The 22975-nt window shown below is 37.6% G+C and overlaps 1 protein-coding gene across 9 annotated transcripts in view; it reads right to left on the minus strand.

Annotated features, from left to right (window-relative positions):
• The window catches only part of WDFY3 (WD repeat and FYVE domain containing 3), a 324335-nt gene that overhangs the window by 148836 nt on the left and 152524 nt on the right, over window positions 1–22975 (minus strand). For 6 of the 9 annotated variants that reach the window (XM_072622965.1, XM_072622961.1, XM_072622966.1 and 3 more), the window contains exons 12-14: window positions 17395–17852; window positions 15235–15318; window positions 8532–8709 (exon numbers count right to left, since the gene is read on the minus strand). In XM_072622965.1, the coding sequence (XP_072479066.1) occupies window positions 8532–8709; window positions 15235–15318; window positions 17395–17852 (720 nt within the window). Of the gene's footprint in view, window positions 1–8531; window positions 8710–15234; window positions 15319–17394; window positions 17853–22753; window positions 22973–22975 lie in introns of those variants that run through there. The other 3 variants (XM_072622967.1, XM_072622964.1, XM_072622968.1) reach the window with 2 other exon arrangements.

Here is a 22975-nt window from a genome sequence, read left to right on the forward strand (position 1 = left end):
GAGCAGGCATGAAAAGCTTGTGATTCAAATTATTGGAAAGAACTCATGAAACAATGAAAACACAGATACATGTGTATAGTACCTTAAAAAAAGTAATCAAAAATACATATTTTCATCTGCATCCCTTAAGAATATATCCTCAAGGGGGGGGGGGGGAGCGGAGTCAAGATGGTGGAGTAGAAAGACATAGATACAAAGGCTCTCCCCACACAGCCCATAAAAAACCTGTAGAGAGGGACTCTCAACAAATTGTGGAGCAGCAGAAGTGGAGAACAACAGAGTGGAGGAGATTTCCAGCCCAGGGTGACCTGAGAGGCCCACGGGAAATGTCTGCTGCAAGGGTCATGGAGCGGAGCCCAGCCCAGCCTTGGCCGGGTGGCTAGGCTTGACAACAGCCCTTGGGAGCGGAATCTCCAGTCGCAAATCCCCAATCCGAGCACCTGCAGTTCCCAGATCCCTCAACCCCCAGGCGCCAAAGGTCAGTGACAGGATTTTTTCAGCTGGCCAGGAAGGGAGAAGGACCTTCCCATAGCTCCACCAGCAGGCGGCAGCCACAGAGGCTGCACAGCAGCCCGTACTGACCGCTCCATTGTTTGAGTGTAAAAATCCCGGGGGTCACTGAAGAGCTGAGTCTTACCTCAGCCCTGAGTAAAGGCCCTCAGGCAGCTAGTCTTTGTCTCACACTGAATGGCGGCCCTGCTCATCCAGCTTATCTGAAAATCAGCCCCCAGTGCTGACTTGGTGGAACTGGAGGCCAGGTGGCTTTGGAGAAGAAACTCTGCTAAGATTCTGGGCACAAAAATTCCTCTCTGCACCCAGACCAGTACACACTTGATCGTGTCACCTTGGAGGAACTGAGATCTCACAGATTCCCAGAGTATATCCTACTCTTGACAAAGGACCCAAAAGTCAACTGGTTAGGAAAAATGCCCAAAAAAGGGAAAAAAAATAAGACTATAGAAGGTTACTTTCTTCGTGAACAGATATCTTCTCCCATCCTTTTGGATGAGGAAGAACAATGCTTACTATCAGGGAAAGACACAAAAGTCAAGGCTTCTATATCCCAAACATCCAAAATAAATATTCAATGGGCTCAGGCCATGGAAGAGCTCAAAAAGGATTTTGAAAATCAAGTAAGAGAGGTGGAGGAAAAACTGGGAAGAGAAATGAGAGAGATGCAAGAAAAGCATGAAAAGCAGGTCAAGAATATATCCTCAAGGAAGGATTCAACTGGACAAAACTATTTGTAACAACACTTTTTGTTTTTGCAAAGAATGAAAGACAAAATGGAGGCCCATCACTGGGGAATTGCTTATGGCACAAATATCATTGTGCCATTAGAAATGATGAAAGTCAGATTTAGAGGATGCTAGGAAGACATGCAAGAGCCAATAAGTAGATCCTAGAAAGCAATATATTCTATGAGTATGACTACAACAATGAAAATGGAAAGAACAAAACTGACGATGATATAACTGAAGGCCACATAAGCTTTGCCACAGATAAAGGTTAAGAAAATGCTAAACACTGCCGTAAAAAAAAAAAAAATACGTATCATTGGCAAGACTTTTCAAACAAACACTGGTATACTGATTATTTTTTAAAAGGGTTGTGTTTTGTTTTGTTTTATTTTTTTTGAAGTGCTTGCAACTTATAAATGCCAATCTGACTGATTAGCATTTCTGTATGTCAAACAAGATTGAGGAGTCAGTTGATTTTGCTGCACTTTCCCCTCCCTGCCCCATTTCTCTTTTAATCTTTGTTATGAGGGGTAGGCTTCTGTGAATAGGAATAAGGATGGGATGTGAAGTTGATTTAAAAATAAAGGATATAAAAAAATAATTTAATCCTTAGCTATAGCTATGACAGATACTTGATCTGACTCATTTGAAAGTTTTTATGGTATGACCTTTAACATTCAGATCATATAATGATGTTGAGTTCACTATAACTTAAAAATGTTGGTCTAAAACTAACAGTTATTATCAGACTGCTTTCAATTTTTCCTAATAATTTTTTCAGTAGGAACTATCTTCATAGGTAAAGTGGTGTTTATGAAAATTACTTAAGACAAAATCAAATTAATTAATATACAACAAAACATGGAACTTTTAAAATTTTGAAAAGTACAATATGCTCCCCTTTTGCTGTAATCCCTTATTCTGCACATGATTTGGCATGAAGTTAAAGATTTTGGTACATATTCTTTAATTCTTCAGTAAAACACACACACACACACACACGTATACACTTTTAAAAGTGTACCTTTGAAGAATTATCCATTTTTCCAAGTCTCACCTTATCACCCACAGATTTTCAATGAAGCAAAACCAATTTCCAAGGCCATTAAAGCACTCTTACCACAATCTTGGATAAATTTCTTCATCTTTCATGATGTGTGGAATGGTTAAATGTCATGCTAAATCAGTCCATTTTGGGGGGATTTCTGTAATTCCAGAATAATTATGCTTCCAGTATATCAACTTATGTATCAGAATTCATTGTTCAATGGAGACAGGAATTCCAAACAGAACTACAAGTTTAAGACAACAATAATACCAAACATAGTCTGAAGAAAATGCCTACTTCTCACAGGCTCACTTGGATTCCTTTCTGGCCAAGTCTTGGCATAGTTTTGAATGAAAAAGTTAATTTCATCAGTAAAATTTTTTGCAATCCTAAGTATTCTAGCGTTTGTATAGTCTTGCTGACGATATAACTTTTCTTCATAGAAAGTCAGCTGTTGTTTTGCTGGTCTTGTTTTGCCAAACTACAAGAAGTCCACAGTACAATGTGGAAGGACCAACAACAGACCCTATAATCTCTAGGTCCCTCTAAAGTTCTTTGCTTTTTTTTTAATTTGTCCTGCAACAATAGTTGGTCATTCTTCCAATTGTTCTTCATTTTCAACCAAAAATTCCTTTGGCCTTCAATGGGAATGATCCTGTTTCACTGTGGACTTTAATGTTCATATTTCCTGACATCAACAGCTGTTGCAATACCTACCAGTCACTGGAGCATATTCTTTAAGAGCTACAATTTTTATCTGCTTGAAGCAATATCCATTCTTTTTCCTTAACATTTTTTAGAGTTTTGAGTTCCATATCCTATTCCTCCCTTCCTTCCTCCACTCTCCCAGAAGAGTAAGTAATCAGATATAGCTTATATATGTGCAATTTTGTAAAACATTTCTGTATTAGTCACTTTATATAAGAGGATCAAATAAAAGAAAAAAATGAAAGAAAAAGTGAAAAATAACATGCTTTAGTCAGTATTCAAACAATATCAGTCCTTTCTCTGGAGGTGGAGAGAATGCTTCACATTAGTCCTTTGGAATTGTCTTTGATCACTGTATTGCTGAGAACAGAGAAATCATTCACAGTTGATCACTGCACAATACTGTTACAGTGAACTGTGCAACCGTTCATGTAAATCTTTCTGAAATCATTCTGCTTGTCATTTCTTACAGCACAATAACATTTCATTACAATCAAATACCACAGCTTGTTTAGTCATTCTCTAATTTGATTTCTAATTCTTAGCCAGCACAAAAACAGCTGCTATAAACATTTTTGCACAAATAGATCCTTTCCCCTTTTTTTGGATGTCTTTCAGATATAGACCTAGTAGTAGTATTGCTGGATCAAAGAGCATGTACAGTTTAATAACTCTTTGCACATAGTTCCAAATTGTTCTCCAAAATGGTTGTATTAGTTCACAACTCCACTAACAATGCATTAATGTTCCAGTTTTCCCATATCCTCTCCAACATAACATTTTCCTTTTTTGTCATATTAATCATTCTGATGGACACTTGAAGTTGTTTTAACTGACAATTTTCTGATCAATAGTGATTTAGGGAAGCATTTCTTAAACTGGGTCATGACCCAATCTGGGTCACAGACCAATGGAATAGATTATGGGGTTGCGACCCACAGTTTAAGAAGCGCTAAAGGGGTTGTGAGTGGAAAAAATCTAAGAAACCCTGATTAAGAGTATTTTTTTTTCATGTGACTATAGATAGCTGTTCTAATTCCTTTTAATTTCTTTTAATTCTCTTATTGCAACAGCTAACATTTCTAGCACAATATTAAATAACAGAGATGAATGGGCATCCTTCACCCTGATTGTCTTGAGAAAGCTTCTAGTTTATTCCCATTACAGATAATGGTTGCTGATGGCTTTAGATAAACATTACTTCTGATTTTAAGGTAAGCTCCGTTTACTCCTATGCTCTCTAATGTTTTTAATAGGAATGGGTGCTGTATTGTTTCAAAGGCTTTTTCTGTATCTACTGAGATAATCATATGATTTCTACTGGTGTTGCTATTTATATGGTCAATTATGCTGATAGCTTTCCTAATACTAAACCAGCCCTGCACTCCTGGTATAAATCCCACCTGGTCACAGTGTATGATCTTTGTGATACGTTGCTATAATCTCTTTGTTAGTATTTTATTTCCTGCCAAATTCACTGATTTGCTTTTTCTCTATTTTATTGATGTATGCAATTAGATATATAAACTTTCCCCTAAGCACCATTCTGGCTGCATCCCATAAATTTTGGTATGTTGTCTCATCATTTTATTTAATGAAATTATTATTTCTATGATTTGTTCTTTCACCCACTTGTTTTTTAGGAAGAGATTATTTAATTTCCCAATTAATACTTAATCTCTCTTCCTTTTGTCCATTATTGAATGTAATTTTTATTGCATTATGATCTGAAAAGGATGCGCTTAGTTACTATTTTTGCTTTTCTGCATTTGGTTGTGAGGTTTATATGTCCTAATACGAAGTAAATTTTTGTATAGGTGCCATGTACTACTGATTCCTTTCTATTCACATTCAATTTTCTCCAGAGAGCTCTCATACCCAGAATTTTCTTCACTTCCTTAACTTCTTTCTTGTTTATTTTTTGGTTAGATTTATCTTGTTCTGAGAGGGGAAAATTAAGGTTCCCCCCAAGTATAAGTTTCATTATCTATTTTGTCCTGTAACTCATTCAACTTCTTAAAAAATTTAGATGCTATACCGTTAAGTACATATATGTTTAGTAATAATGACACTTCATTATTTATGAAAGCTTTCAGTAAGATAGAGCTTCCTTCTTTATCTCTTTTAATTAAATCTATTTTTGCTTTTACTTCATCTGAGATCATAACTGCTACCCCTGCTTTCTTTGACTCAGCAAAAGCATAATTGTTGCTATTGTTGTTATTGTAGGTTTGTCCTTCATTTTCAAAGACGACCATGACATCAAGGACCATCTCCCAACATCTTGGAGCCAGGGAAAGAAACAGATGCTCATTATAAGTTCAGTTAAGTTTGGAGAATCAATTATAAGGTATTGATTCACTTGACTGTCCTAATCTTCCTTCTGAGAAAGAATAATTTTTATCTGTCATTGCAGGACCCTTGAGGATGGGAGCCAATCAATCAACAAATACTCATTAAGAGCCTCCTATGTACCAGGCACCATGACAGGTGCTGGGTATACAAACACAGATGAAACAATCCCTGATCTCATACACAATACATACATACATACATATAGTTGTAATAATGTATGTGTGTGTAAATACATATATATGTATATATGTGTGTATATCTTTCTACCTATATACACATATCTCTCTATATAAAACTATATATCTGTATATAATTGTATATCTATATTTTTTCACTAGGCTCTTCTACAGACCCTATAGATACTGTTACTCTATCTCTAAGAGGCAAACAGAATAGTGAGGATGGTAGTTTTGATTAGTAATTTGAAGAGAGTTTAAACTGTCTTGCTTCTCCCTGTGGATTTAGAAAGAATTTGTGTTTTGTTGTTAATCTATGAGGATCTATATGGAATCTCTAGAGAAGACAGAGAAGAATGTGAGGATAATCTTCCTGGTTAAAGCTGTCTTAAATATGTTATAAAGATACCTCTATGAAAAGTCTATAAGGAGCTGGCAATTAAAAGTACATACTGGTAGACTTTCCAATGCTGACTGAAAAAAGAAGTAAGAAAAGGTACTAATCTAGTTTTGTAACTGAGAGAACAAATTTAACTGGCATGCTTAATAAATTTTATCCATTATCTCAAATGAGTTTAATCATGAAATAGGGTTTCTAGAAGTGAATGTAAGTCAACTACTATTATAATGAGGGTTTGAGCTCTGGCCATGATCTTCCTCAAAGAGATAATACTATAAATAAGTATATATTTGCTTTATTATTGATTTCAATTTATACAAAATTGTACGTGAGAAACCTCCACACATAGAATTGGGTAAGAGGGTTTCTTTTCCCACTGTATTAAATAAATAGTACTTGATCAATTGGGCTGAGGTTTCAGCTAATTGAAGAATTAATGAGAAAGAGGTTAAGATTGTATTGATTAGAATGAAAACACACAAGCGAATCCCTGGATGGTACAAGAATTCAGTTTGTTAAAAATAAATATGAGAATTAGTCGACTGGCAGGATAAGGGTGGTGACAAACAAGTGACAGCCATTCAACCATCCATCATGGCTACCATTGTGATTCCTAAAGGACAGATGTAACACTTTCACTTCCCTACTCAATACAATTCAGTGGTTCTCTATTAACTTTGAAGCAAATATAAATTTCTCTCTTTGGCTCTTAAGGTCCTTAACAACCTATCTTCCTAGACTAAATACACCATACTGTTGCCTTCATACTCACTATGTTTCAGCCAAATTACATGGCACTACATCTCTCAACTCCATCACTTTATATCTGCTATCTCCCATGACCAGCATGCATTCCATCTTCACCTCTGCCTCTTACAATCCCTACCTTACTTTAAGACTCAGCTCAAACACAAGAAAATGTGCAAATGGAAGCTTTTACATAGTATTAAGGCAAAATAGGGTGCATCAGACCCACTCCACCCTTTCTTCTCTGAATATATCACAACTTATGGAGCAAACATCACACTAAACTCCTCTGACCCTCTTGGGGACACACGATCCTTGAGGACAAGTGTTACAAAGCAATCTCCTTATTGACTGCTAAGGCCAAAAAGAGCTGCCCACTCTATAGACTTGAAAAGGGCAATTTCTGTTCTGATTCTCTTCTTCCACTCTCTCAGAACATGTGGCATGGGACTCTATCTGGGACATCCTGGCTTGAGTACATGTATCACAGATGACCAACAAAAAGAGGATGAGTCCAAGCAATGGCCTGTTTGCACGGTAGAATCAAGGTGAAGTTGAAATGCATATCTAACAGCCCCTACTACATGTTCCCCATTTTAATATTGCAATTACTAACCCCCTGTGAGAATATAATAGGAATTCTAGATTACTTTGTCATGTTTTAAGTCTTTACCAACACGCACTTAGGAGGCCTTGTGTTTTAACCATTTCTTGGTAATGGCTATGCTTACATTATCAACACTGTATGCTGAGTGCCCCTTCCTTTCCCTGTCGCTTTTGGGGAGCTCCTAGAAGTGAGCCTGATTTAAGTTTTAAATGATTGTATCTCTGAAGCTCTGATGTGGGAGAACAGAGGGAGACAGTATGAGAAAATAGTCCATCTCCTTTTTTTAGAGGAAAAGCTCTCCTAGAATTGAATCTAGTCCATGTGCTTAGACACGCTCAGTGAGAAAGAGTGACCCAGTCCTTTTGGGTCAATTCCAGTCCACTGTTACAATGGTATCTCAAAATATGAGTAATAGCTCAAGGTCCATATAAACAAATGAGAAAAACAGAATTAGTCTGGGTTATATAATATACTCATCACATTTCTTTTGGATTCCATTTACTACTAAGTAGGATTTACAAGAAGTTTCCACAATTACTGGCATGTCCAAAGTAAGTCACAGTTGGGAGTACAAACATCTATGCTACATTTGAGAAAAGCAGAATGGTCTTATAAAACACAACTGTCAGGGAGAATGTTTGTCTTATGGTTATAATACTTTGATAATACCCGCAAAATCGATAATTATGGCACAATGGAGAAAGGGCTTTTTCTTCAATGCAAAGGAACAAAAACATCAAAATTTAAGGCTCCTACTCATTTCCTTATGGGAGAGGTCAAGAAAAATAAAAAACTATTAATAAATAACTAATAACCCTAACCCTAACCCTAAATGATAAGACAATGGATTCTGCTCCATGCAAAAGAAGGAAGAAACCTAACGGAACACAGACAATGAAAGCATGAAAAAGATTTCATCTTGGAAAATATCTTGTTACACAGAAAGTAAAAATCTGTAGTGTAAGAAAGAAGAGTCTCTATGAATATTCTACCTTGGGTACTCAGAAAAAGCTAGCTACCAAGCCCATAAGTGTCACATGTGGCAGGAAAAAATGGGTGCAGCCAACATACAGGACCAGCAGGCACACAGTGTAAACATTACCTCAGAAAGGCAAGCAGGGAAAGATGGTGATTAATAAATGCCGACTGACTGATCACCCTATTGGCCACTTTCCACTTCACCCTACCACCCCTAACCCTCAACACCCATTTCACCTCATTCATGACATACATGAAGACACATCCTTACTTCTGGCTGTGACGTTGAGCCAACAGAGGATAAGAGGTCCAGCATGGCCAGCATGGCTCCAGGATGGATGACAACGGCATCAGAACTCTGGAGAGATGAAGCTGCTGGCTGTTGTTTCACATCAGCAACATTTTTGGAAGGGTACCCAGAGGGTGTTGAAACTGAATGATATGCATGCCTATGAAACAAGAAGAAAGCAGAATTTCATATCTACTTATAATGAAAACTTCTGGGTTTTTAAAAAAAATTTTTCTTTTATGTACTGTTATGCAAAAAGAAAAAGATCTATAACTTCAGATTTGGGTAGTGCCATCTCTGAAGGCTAAATTGCATTAAAATATTTATCATTAACTTTCAATTATTCAGGAATATGAACTCAGTGAATCTTTTAGACACTCATTTTTCCATTTACTTTTCCTATTGCAGCTATGTTATGAGTTAAGAGTAAGAGATGAAAACAAAGGGATTCAATACTCATACTAATAAATGCCTGTTGGAAGCTTGGATAAAAGGTTTGATGGGAGGAGGAAGTTAAACCAATTGCTAAAATAAGAATTCTTCTTTTCATGCTCTGTATCAATCTACTAGGTACCCAAAGGCAACCAAAATCAGTCAGTCTGTGAGTGCTCAATGAGGGTGATATTCTGTTTGCATCAAGAACTTGGCCAAGAGCTCACCCCCCTTGCATATTGCCCATCTTCCACTTGGAAGTGCTACCTAATGGGCACTCATGTTAGAGAGATAACTCAAACCAATGCAGCCTGACTACGTTTTGCATGCAACTTTCTCTCTGGTCACATCCTTCTCTTTCCAATAACCAATACAACTTAATATAGTGCTTCTGAAATTTGAGATTTCTATATTTTCTACTGATTCGATATTTTGGCACTGGAAAACAGGCAGTGGCTAAAGGCAATGGAACAGAAAGAGAAATGATTACTGGAGTCTGAAGCATTAGAAGTGCTCCCTTACAATGACTCTTTCTTGGAATTGTCTGTTGAAATCACCACTTCCCTCACAAGACAGCTGCAGATTAAATGATGCTTTAAATTCGATGATTTGTAAGCTGAGAGAGACAGAACCGGTGTTTTAACTGCTCCATGAAAGCATCATTCTTTTTAGAAATACTAAGAAAATGAATACTATTATAAATATTATAAATATTTAAATAAATATTATAATATTTAAATAAATATTATAATATTATAAATATTTAAATAAATATTATAAATAAATTAAACTTGTTTTCTCAAAGGTAAGTTCATCTTTGCCTCTGCTACCCCAACATCCCAATAAGTGTGTAGTTTTTTCCTCCTGATTCTTCAGCAATGTCTTCAAGAATTACTTTACTCCAAACTCATTACAGAGTAAGCTTGGAAATGGCTCAAAATCACATCATCACTTTCCACCCTAAACTTAAAATAAAAAACTGGAAACTCTCTTTATTCTATCAGAAGTACCCTCATCAGAATATACAGGACACTCCAACAAACTTGCAACCTTCATCTTCCAGCCCTAGTATTTCCAGAAGGGTCCTTTCTGCTCAGTTTTTTCCTGGTCAGTCTGAATGAATAAGGTAAGTAAAGTTATTAATCCACTCTCCTCTTAAAAGAGAATATGGCATTTAATCAGGTCACAAATTTTAGTATTTATAGAGTGGCATTTGCTAGTTTTTTCTTTCTAGTTCTTAGAAAAACTGATGCTTAACAAATACCACACACTCAAAGTATGAACGTCCCCACATGGTTAATGTGACTGAAGCAATACTAAAGGAGACATATGACAATTTGTCACTAGGGAGCTAAGTCTCCTGTCTTTGGAAATGAGAATAATGTGTTCTAGATCAAGTGATATTTTCAGAAGATCTTAAATTGATTTAATTTGCTAACATTTTGAAGATATTCTGACTATAATTAATAATAAAAACAACCTAAAAAGATAAAATGTTTTGACGTAACGACTAGAGGTAAAAAAGTTTTCCTCTCTAAATTCTGTTAAACAAAATGTTATACATATATACATACATGTATGTGTGTATACACACACACACACACATATTATAATTTCTGTTGAATGTGAAGCAGCATGGTATAGTTGACCTCAGTGGACAGTAAAACTTATGTTCAAATCCCACCTCAGACACATATTTGTTGTTACAAGGAGGAAGTTCATGTCATTTCTTGGTGTCTCAGATGATTCTTCTGCTGGTGGGAAGTTTGCACGCTGGGAACATACTGTACTAAAAGAGGCAGTGTAAGTGCAGTAGAAGGAACCTTGACTCTTGAATTAGGAGTTCTAGGTTCAAATCCCACTTCCAAGGCTTATTAGCTGTGGGACCTGGGGAAGTCACTTACCCTCCCTTGTTCTCAGTGTTGTCATCTGTAAAATGAGAGCCTTAAACTAACCTCTAAGGTTCCTTCTACCTCTAAATCCATAATCCTAAGTAAGATAGTAGCCACATCACGGTGTCAATGTGGACCCTGTTCTTTGTTTAGGTAGTGGCTAAGAGAGAGAATGATGCTCCAACCCTGCCTGTGATAAGCTTCACTTTTGACAAGAGGCATTAAATAACCCTTTACAGGTAGGAATAAGACATTATCTTTCCCTCCCAAAAAAGAAGTTTAATTATTAAATTTCACTGAAAATGCAATCCACTACAGTATTTTCTTCAATTAAAGTATGTTATTAGTCTTACAATTCAATTAAAAGTAACCAAAAATTTTAAAGTCTTTGGTATCCAACTATACAATTTCACAGACCACCGCTCTATCAGAATATTTTAATCTAGGATGTTCACTCTTGGTGCAGATAATTCTTTAAAAGTAACTACCATTCAAAATGTGGAAAAGAGAAAACCCTCTTGTGCAATTTACTTCCAATTATTAAAATGAATATGTGTTGTATCATTCACTGTAAGAAAAGAATACCCATTAGATAAAAGTACTTTAAGTCAATCCAGTTAAGGTTGCTGAACTCAAAGGATTTCAATTTGTGTTTGTTTTTTTTTTAATTGCAGTAACATTTCAAGCAAAGAGAAGCTTCACTATCACCTTAAAACAAATAAAAAAATTTCATAAGATTATTCCAACCTAGAATGCAGTTTAGACAAGAGGTCTGAAGTTCCTGAGACTTAAGTCTCAGAACAGATCCAAGAGAGAAAGCCTGACTATACCACTACTGCTACGGTGGCTAGTTTTACTGAACTCCCTTTCCCTGCCTCTTTTTTGACAAAGGATGGCTCTCTGTAGAAGAGGAGTGATAGGGATATATTTGACAATGAAGACAACATAAGTCAGAATACATCAACCAAAACAAAAAAAAAATTGAGGTTGCCAATTAAATGAAATCCTAACACTTCTAGGAACACATCTAGCACTATAAATAATAAGAAAGCTGCTGTCAAAAGTGATCTAAGGTTGAGGAAGTGCTTTATACTCATTATTTCATTTGATAACAGAAAAGCCCAGTGTGGTAAATGCTACAGGAATGATTATCTTCAGATGAGAGCCCTGAAACTAAGATGAAGTCATACGGCCAGGGGCAGACAGTTTAATTCAGGCTCCAAATCCCAGCTGTGCTCCTGACTCCATACCCTGAGCTCTCAAGAGCACACCTTGTAGCCTCTCCTAACAATAACCCACATTTTGTTTTCTGAGTACTTGATATACACTGTTTCACTGGAATGTCACAAGCACTGCCATGCAGATGAGGGCCCCCAATGTTCTTACTCCACATTCTAGATGTGGAACCCAGAGTGAGAGAGGCTCTGTGATTCACCCAGGCTCACAGAACTACCAAGCATCTGAGTCAAAAGCTGAACCCAGGCCCTCCTTATTCTAAGGTCCTTGCTCAGAATCAGAGCATTTAGAAATGCAAGGGAGGATAGCAGCCATCTACTCCAACCCATACCAGAAAAAGAATCCCTTCCACACAACACCCTCAGCAAATGTTGGCCTTTAAGCAGAGGATAAACCAGATATTAAGGGAGGTCCTAAGTCATATAAAACAATAGACCAAAAAGACAATGACGAATAATTCAATTTACTGAATAGTTTTTCAAATGTATCACACTATGTGAAGTACTAGAGACACTAAGCCTAGTCAAGATATGAACAAAACTAATCATCTAACAGAGGGATAAGACGAATATGCAAATACACATAAAAAAAGCTATAAAATAAGTAAATAGGAAAGATCTGACCATTGTTATAGGAGATATCTGAGGAAAGGAAAATCAGAACAGCTGAGGCAATGAGGCCTCATGAAGTTCCTTCATGAAGGAACTGCTCCAAAGTTTTCCTTCACACAAATTCCAAAATAATATTTCCAAAGCACAGATATCACCATGTTCAATCAACTCCAGTTGCTCCCCATTGCCTTTAGAATCAAATATAAATGCCTTTATTTGCACATAAAGCCCTTCAAAACTTACCTTCAACCTACCTTTCCAGCCTCCCTGTCTCACCCTTTTTGGTTCAGTCAAACTGGACCCACAGTGAGAAAAGGGATGTTTGTTTGTTAGTTTAGGGGGAAGGAGAAAGGAAGGGAAAATTATCCTCAACACTTTGTTCGTTGATCCACTAAGCAGGGCTTAGAATGGGGAGGATGTCAGCAGGCAGAGATGAGTGAGGAAATCATTCCAGACACAAGGAAGGCCCAGCAGTGCAGCTGAGTTAGGATACTGAGTGTATGTCAATAGCATATGACAGAGTTATCCTGATGGCCAGAGGTTGGGCAAGAGCGTGAGAAGCAAACGAAGACAACAAGTGAGCCCTTGTCCACAAATGTCATCAGATAGTAAGCTTGATGACAGAAAGAAAGTCACAAAGACAACTGCTGCCTCCACCCTTGCTTGGGATGGAAAATGACAAAGCTCTAGGGACAAATCAGACACGGCTAAAACATGGCGGGTTGGGACCTGGTAGAGAGAAGAGAAGAGAAGAGAGCCATGGGAAAAAATGGACATAAGAAAAATTATGGTGATGGCCAAGGAAGCTGGGTGCTCAGACTGGGCAAGGGGGCACTGAACAGATAATGTGACCGAGTCATTTGAAGGCTTGATTCCTATGTGATGGAGCAAGCTGCCACTACATTGTGTTAGGGCTTGGGGTGGGGGAGAGGGAGGCAGTCCATCTACTACACCACACTGCATCTCAAAACATATAAAGAAGCACAAGTATTCCATGGTTCCTACTCACTCACTGAGCTTATGATGCCTATATTTTCATTCAACATTCACTTTACCTGTCTTTTGATACATGCCAATGGAAAAGAATAAAACTAGCACTGAGACAAGGCATCAAAATGAAAACTAGAAGAGCACTGTCCATACTGGCAATAGTCAACAAACAAGCAAAACACTAGCCTCCATTCAGGTGGCTTTCTTCTTCTAGTCTTACATGATGATAACAGAAGATCACTCCGCTAGCATAAACTTGAATCATTTCCAATTTACCTCATACTATACTGCCTGGGAAGAATAAATGGGAATGAGCATCAGTGTAACACAGCCCCAAGAGTTCTGGGAAAAAAAGCATTTCTTTTCCTGTAAAAATAATGTCATTAAAACTTAGGAAGCTTAACCTGAACATGAAAGCAGGATATTTCTATGATTAAGTTGTGAAGATTGTAGTTTGTATTTTTTCCTCTTTCAAAGGAGGATTCAAATATTTCAGTTTTTTTTTTAAGCTGTGCCCAATTTTTCATGACCTCATTTGGGGTCTCTTGGCAAAGATATTGGAGTGGTTTGCCATTTTTTTCTGTAGCCAATTTTGCAGATGAGAAAACGGAGGGAAACAGGGTTAAGTGACTATCCAGGGTCACACAGCAAGTAAGTGTCTGAGACTAGATTTGAACTCAGGAAGATGAGTATGCCTGACTCCAGGCCTGGCACTCTACCCACTGTGCCATCTAGCTGCCCCAAATATGCTTCAAATATACCATTAATTAATTATTCACTTCTCTTTCAACTTACTTTTCAAGCTTGGTATACAATTTGGATTAATATCTTAAAGAAAGGTATCAAAAAGGATGGAGCTGGAAAGTAAACAACTCATCTCAGAAACTGACCTCAAGATTTAGAAAGCTTTTGCTCATTTTTTCACAGATTTCAGCCTAACAAAAACCTTCTGATTGCAAAATACAGCAAAGCAGACTGAGCCCAAGTGATTAAATGTCTACATTAAGATTTGTTTGTTAATCATCTGAAACAACCAAGGCATGACCATCTCCCCCTCCCACCTCATCCTTAGTGTGTACGCATGTGGTGGTGAGCTCCTTCTTTGGTACATCCACATACAAAGCATATTTTCAAAGAAAGGGGGAGAAAGGGAGGCATTAAGGGCTTTAATAATTCAAATGGACGCTAAAGTCCAATTCGTCCTTCACGTCAAACAAAACATGGCTGCTCAAAAAATAAAATACACATTTGTCTAAATAATCCTGTGTATTTATATGACTGTGCATTTCACTGATGCTCTAAATCACATTTCTGTTTCAGAAGTACAGGAGAAACCTGTAAAACTGTAAAATCACCAGTTTTACAGGTGAAAAAGTGGCAAAGAAATTAAAAGACACAAGAGAAGTGGCACGTCCTCTAGACCCAACAGCAGTTAAGAGGTAAGACAAAACCAGATCACACAAACACAAAAGGGAGCAAGGAAAAGGAGACGAGTGAGGCCTCCTTCTCTTAGATGGTCAGTACCTTTTCCTGGACACAGCTGGCGTACCCCAAGGAGAGGGGAGAGAAGACTCATTTGTCAGGCAAGGAGGGATCTGTTCTGCATGACTACAGGTAACAAAACAGACATTGGGGTTTAGGGGGTTAGAAAATGGCAGAAGAAGTCTGAGGTTAGTTAGTTGTACAAGAATACCAGTAAAAGCTTAATCAAATCCACTTTTTATACCCAACAAGAACAACAAAGAACATTGCTATAATACACACATCACATAGAAAAGGAAGCATGCATGGCACAGATGTTTGTTCCGCAAAGCAATTCCACTTTACCTACCATATTTATGAATATATATATATATGGGAGATCCCGGGAAGGAACTTTTTACCAAAGGAGATTGGCACATTCCATGCAATTTAAAGTATTAGAGGTTTTCCTTTGTAGCCAGCTCTCTATTTGCTATACAATAATGTTCTATCTAAAATTTCCTTTTGCCAAATCATCCTAATAAATGAGGAGTCTTATCAAGGTGAAGAAAAAAAAATCAAGAAACAAGGTCAAATCTGAGCATGAATGAACTACAACCAGAGTAGATGATGAGATGATAGTGTTCTAAACACAGTCAATTATATATCCATTATTTTTTCAAAAATATACTTTATTCAAGCCTTTTATCATTAAATCAAAGGCATTTCTGGATTTTTTTTTTTAGAAAAATAAATGGAAACCTGACATGTCAATTTTACTGTATCTGAGTTATTCACAAATATATCTATTTAAACAGCTTAGGCTCAATTATATCTTAACACTTGGGAGGTTTTCAAAAGTAAATTAATATTTAAAAACTGTAACTTGAAAATTAGCTAACAAACAAATGTTCAAAACTGAAGATATTTATCAAGGTTATCTGGTACTGATTATGTAAAAAATAAAGAAACAACTCCTTTATTTTGCCAAATAAAACCATAATAACCATTAGGCAGATGGTGACAATAATGAGAAACGACAGCAATGTCATTCTTCTTACGTTATTTTTAGGAGATTTTAAAAATAAAGAGGCAAGTTAGGAACTGAGATGTTTTTAAGTATTATTCAGTTATACTTTTGCTTATTACAATCCGTAACCCTGTTAACCTTTAAAGTTATTATTCTTCTCACAACACGTATTTTCAGTATAATTTTTCAAAGTACGTTATGAAAGGCATTTAACATCCCATTTTAATAAGAAATTAAAATGAAAAAAGAGTCATCAAGAATAATTTTTATGAAGATGGTCGTTTTCCATCTGCCAATCAGAACTATTAAACTCAGGTGCAATTCTTCTTTTTAAAATAGCTTTCTTGACTTCTGTTTTCACATCCCCTACACCGCCCATTGTATCTTTTCCCCATCCCACTCCCTCTTAGACACCCAATGCTTATAATAAAGGAATTTTTTTTTTAAAAAAAAAGAAAAAAAGGTTGTGTAAAACCAAGCAATCTATCAGAAAAATCTGACAACTGGTGCAATGTTTCACATCCATAGCCCTGCAGGTGCATCCATTCTTGTGAGAATAAGGAAACTAAAAATCTAATTGTAAATGATAAAGTTAGAGCACATAATGTCTAAGAGTTATATGTAACTGGGCTTATGGATCTCACACTAGGATAATCAGATAGTTTGGGATTATTTTTTTAATTGATCCTCAATTAAACTCCTAATGTGATGCTCCATAAGAACATGGAGGCAAGACTGAGCACTTGGAAACTCGGTGAACCAGTAAAACCTCCCATGATTCGAGTTACAGAGGCTTTAAGCTCCAGAGGGGTGACAGAACGGGTGGGTGTCTGCTGCCTGAGGAGCACCCTCACTAGCTTCCCAGAAGCCCCCAGAGGAGGGCTGGCTCCCAGGTGAAGAAGGCTTTGGTTGGCCAACGCAGCTCTTGAAACAACCTATAGGTGGAATGGCTGTGATCTGTACCTACGGGGAGTAAAGGGCACTCTAGCTATGTAAACCAGATACCAACTGACATCAAAACACCAGGGACATTTACCAGAAAGGTAGACTGCGAGGTTGGTCTGTCTTTTGAAAGTAGGTGGGATATAAATCCTAAAAAGATTAAAATAAATGGTAATTGCTTAAACATATCAAACTGTATTGAGACCATGCACTCCCCACAGCTGAATGCATAGAAAAAAGCAGACCTTTACCTGTCGAAGGAATCTGTGGCTACTTTGTAGAGGTAAATAAAGAGTTTACTGCAGTGCCGTAATGTGGGTGAGACAGAGTCAATAGACAACAAGTCATCTTCCAGAAGTCGCTGAAATGGTTGGGTATTTGAGGGGAAAACATTTAAGGGGCTTATCTTCCTTAAGTCTGAAAAGCAACCAAGAAATCGGACAGCATCTGCCAGTTTCTCATACTGAATTTCTGTTTTGAAGAAATGAGAGTTAGCTGGTTCATAACGCATTGCTGCAGTCAATGTGCAGAAGACAGTGTGGAGAAGTTCAAAGACTTGATTCTGATTCACTTTTTCCCATCCATTTTTGGGTGGACAACTCAAGGATCTTTCCATGGCAACAAGCAAAGATGTAATGTAGACAAATCCTCCGACTTTCCTAAAAACTGTTCTTGTGCGATGACTCTCTCGTAGAACAGAGAGGAGGGCCTACGAAAATACGAAAACACCACCATGAAACAGAGAAATGAAAAGGAGCAACGTCATGTGATGAACTAAGGAATTCTCCTACTAGTTCCAATTCAATAAAGACCAACTATGTGGTGATTCGAAGATAAAACACTTCCTTGTAGTCAAGGCACTATCTGGTCTGATAATAATAGCTTAAGTTTACATAGATAGCACTTTGAGGTCTGTAAAACGTTTTACATAGGATCCCACTGGATTCTCCCAACAATCTTGTGAGGTAAGTGCTACAGGTTTTATTAGTACCATTTCAATGATGAGAAAACAGAGGACCTGAGAGGCTACATGATTTTCCATGGTCAGATGAGTCTTTGGTGGGATCTGAACTCAGGTCTCTCTGACTCCACATTCAGTACTAAGTGAGAAAAGTAAGTAAATAGAAAAGCAGTCTATAAGTTCAAGTGTGCGCACACACACATACATATATATACGTATATATGTACATATATGTATATATGTGTATGTATGTATGTATGTATGCAATACATATTGACAAGTGTCCAAGAGGTCTAGAGGATAAAGAGCTCACATCTGGTTTGGGGGTTTCAGAAAGGGAGGATGCACTGTGCATTTTGACAGACAGCAGTGGGAGTAAGGGCAGAAGAATACAAGAAAAGGCAGATCCAGGAGGGCACAACGTGTTACCTGGAGAACAGCACAATAGTAGCTTTTGGCTACTACCATAAGGATACCCGTATGTACCTAATAGGGGACAGCATTGAAAACAGAGGCTGAAATCTGGCTGAGAAACACAAACTCAAGAAGACAGATGAACACGGAAACCACTGGATGTTTTTAGCAGAGGAAGCTTCTGTAAGACAAGAATAATCTAGCAATAATGTGCAGAATGAACTTAAAGGAGAGAGAATTGAGACAAGGACAGGAACTGAGAAGTCTATGATGAGGTTTGAACTAAGATGTGGCAGTATAAATGTGAAGGAGGAGATAGATTCAAGACAGATATTGTAGGTAGAATTTGTATAACATGGCAAATAACTGAATGCTTTAAATAAAGGAGGAGAAATCAAAGGTCAAGCGGAAATTTCTAGCCTGAGAAATTAGGAGACAGATAGTACTACTAATAGAAACAGTGAAGTTAAGAATAGGGGTTGAACTACTAGGTTTGTATCCCCAAAGAGCCAAAAATCAAAAAGGAAAAGGATCTATGTACAAAAATATTTATAGCAGCTCTTTTGTGGGGGCAAAGAATTAGAAATTGAGAGGATGCCCATCAGTTGGGGAATGGTTGAACAAGTTATGGAATACGGTTATGCAATCATGATGGAATACTATTGTGCTATAAGAAATGATAAGCAAGATGCTCTCAGAAAAACCTAGAAAGATTGATATGAGCTGATACAACGTGAACAAAGCAAAATGTAAGATGTAAGATGATCAGCTGTGAATGACTCAGCTGTCGTTAGCAATACAAGGATACAAGACAACTGAAGGACTTATAATGAAAAACGCTATCCATCCCTGGAGAAAGAACTGATGGTATCTGAATACAGACTGAGGCATACGTTCTCTTTTACTTTACTTTTCTTGAGTTCTTTTTGTCTGTGTTTTCTTTCACAACATGACTGTTATGGATATGTTTTGCATGACTACACATGTATAATGGAATTGCTTGCCTTCCCAATGAGGGGGGGTGGGGAGAAAGTAAGGGAGAGAATTTGGAACTCAAATGTTAAAAATTGTTTTTACATGTAACTAAATAAATACAAGAAAAATGAATAGGGTTGATTTTGGAGATAAGGAGTAGGAAAATATCAGTCAACAAACATTTATTAAGTACCTGATCTGGGGACACAAGAAACGAAGAAGAGCTCAACTTCTAACGGTGAAAGACAACATGCAAATAACTATGCTCATCCAAGATATATACATTATAAATGGAAGGGAGAAGGAGCAGGGGGAGGGCAAGGGGACCAAGAAAGGTCTCCTACAGAAGTTGGAATCTGAGCTGGGTCTTAAAGAGAGCCAGGGAAGCCAGCAGGCAGAGGTAAAGACAAACACTGATGGCACAGGAGACAGCCACTGGAAAGACATGGTGCGGGAGCAGTCATGTTGTGAGGAAGAGCAGGCCTGTGCAGCTGGAGTGTACTGTGCCTAGAGCAGGATAAAGTATAAGACAGGAAGGGAGACCAACACATGGCCACTGCAGCAGTCTAGGTACGAGGTCATGAGGGTCTGTATGAGGCAGAAGCTGGGGTCCTACAAGAGATACGCAGGGACAGCAGAAAGGACTCCAGATCAGATATTTGGGGTGGGTAATAAAGAAGAATAAGATCAAGGATGATATGGAGACCCTGAGGGTGGTGGTACTTTTGACAGTAACAGGAAAGTTGGAAAGAAAGGAGGATTTGGGAGAAAGTAGAAACTGATAGATTTTATGAAGACTGAACTCAAAATTTATAGCTGACCCAATATGCATGCCTACAGATATCAAAAATTGTGGTTAATAATTTTTTTAAAACAGATAAAACATAGTTGCAACAAACATAGCATTCATTCTGACACAATGATCTATTTATTAATACTCAATAATGTTAAAGTAAAATATTTTAAAATAATGAGATAAATGCAATCTGTTTGAGCTGCTTTCCCTCTCCCTACACTATCATTCACCTCAAATATTCAAGGGCCTGGGATTTCATTGCTGTGGTTACTTCTTCCACCAGCATGGATCATATCCCTCCTAATTAATATTTTAGGACATGGTCTCTATGAATCATTGTGGCCAAAGGGGAAAAACAAAATCACTTCTTGCTCAACCTCCTAAGGTTAAGACTCATGAATACAGCGAAGGTAGTCCTTAGAGGACAGGTTGACAGACAACCACAGACCTCGCCTAGGCCATGCTAGCAATGTCTCCAACATCATCGGATCAACAATGCCAGGCTACATTGTGCTGGCAGAAGCTTTGAGAACCAAGGTTAGCACCAGCACCTTATAATCTGATGCCTCACTATGACTTAATGAGTGAAGGCTCAATTATTTACTAAATATCTAAAAAAAAATTTCAATGAAATGTCCCTCCTTCGTAAAGGAAAGGAAAAGTAGCTATATCCCTCATATAAGAGAAGCACATTTAAAGAAAGTGGCAATATCTGCTGTGACATATTTGTTTATACTAACACATTTTAAAATTACCCAGTGGCACTGAGAACTGAGTTTTTCCTGAGCTCACACTGCAGCTTGGAAAAGGGTTCTAAATGCCACCCCTGATACTGCTGGTCCCTTCCTAGGGACCCACATCTAATTCGGGGGAGAAGGTGAGAAGAACAAAACTGTACAGAACTACCAAGCCCTGTGTGCTTGGCGTCAATCTGCCCACCCCGTTGAACCTGAGTTTGTTTGTTCTCTCATGTTACTTTGATGGACTTCTGTTATCATCAGCAGGATCACACACATGGGATCCAAGACTTATGTGGCTTCCTATCCTCCCAGTTTGCTGTAGGTCTTCCTCTAGTACTCTGAACAAGAGTGGAAAGAAGGCTGGACTAGGAAGGGGAGGACTCAGCTTCAATTCTGCCTGATACTCCCTTCTCTGTGTGACTTTGGCCAGTCACTTCACTTCCTAATCTGTAAAATGAGGGGGCTGGAGGAAATGACCTCCAAGGTCCCTTTGAGCTCTAAATGTACAGCACTGTGACCTCTGGAAATCAATTTACCCTCAGGATGCATGTCAAGACCATTTTGTTTTCCAAACACAAACATGGTGGAACAAGCAGCTTCTTCAACATTTTTAAAACTGTTGCTCATTGCTGCTTAAATTAGTGCCAGTAAATTACTTCAAATTTGCAAATATTACTAAATGCTGATAATAATTTGGATTTATTCACTTTCCTAGGAATGAATCCAATTGAAATTTATCTTGCTAGAGGTACAAAGTACCATAGCAAACAAAGCACTAAATTTGGAGCCAGGACTATCTGTGGTGAGATCTTGACACAGAAAATTATGAAATGTGTGACCCTGAGCAAGTGATTTATTCACTCTGAGCCTCAGTTTCCCAAGTTGTTTAAAAAAAAAAGGAGGACAATAACAGCACCTACACCTCACAAGGTTGCCAGAAAAAAATATGTAAAACGGTTTCCAATTTATTTTAAATTAACATTCTCTTTCAAAGTTGTTATTTTTCTCTGTTCTATTTAAGTTGGAGGGTAGAATATAATAAATCAAAAACAGAATAAATTTTACCTCACTACAGATGAAAATTTAACTGAAAGAAACAAAAGTAAGTAATGGGTCTTTAAGATAACAATTTCAGTTTAACATTAAAAAAATAACAATATTATGTCTATTTTTAGAGAAAGAAAAACAGATAGTCATTCTCCTCCTGTATAATCTGTTTCTCCCAACCAGGGCTAAGAACTGTCACACACAATGTTTAGGAATATTGTTACAGGAACATGGAGACAACAGTGGCAGTAATTCACCGTCCTGAAGCTGCAAACTGATACAAAGAAAACTAATAAATTACACATAGCATTTGACTCAGAGATTCAAATTTTAAGACTACACCCTAAGAAGGTTAGTCAGGAAAGAAAGTCCAGACATACAGAAATATTTAGAGTAGCACTGTTTGTTACAACTAAAAGTTGGAAAACAAATGACTAACAATCAGTGAGTTTTGGCAATGCAAGAGAATGCGACTACACTATCACGGATGATGAATACAAAAAGTTCAGAGAAAGATGGGAAGACTGATTCCCGTGACAAAGTGATCTATGAAGAGGAGGACAGTCAACAGTAGACCCCAACAACCAAAATCACAATGAGAAAAGAGGTAAACCCCAAAAGTCAAGGTGAGTACCATCCTGAGTCAGAGGGCATGACCCTTGTTTCTATCAACAAACCTCAAGCTGATTGTGTGTCTGGGTCAGACCAATCCCTTCTACACTCTTGAATCATGTAATTACCTGGAGAGGAATGTCTACCACTGGGTGATGGAGTCTAGTTCCCACAGCTGTGTGATGCAATAGTGGTCCTTTAGAACCAATGGCCCTCACTACAATCTGCCCACCCCTGAAGGCAATAAATAACTTAACTAAAAAGAATTCAAGATGTTTGTGGCAAAA

Source organism: Notamacropus eugenii, chromosome 7, assembly GCF_028372415.1.
Source record: "Notamacropus eugenii isolate mMacEug1 chromosome 7, mMacEug1.pri_v2, whole genome shotgun sequence".
Classification (NCBI taxonomy): Eukaryota; Metazoa; Chordata; class Mammalia; order Diprotodontia; family Macropodidae; genus Notamacropus; species Notamacropus eugenii.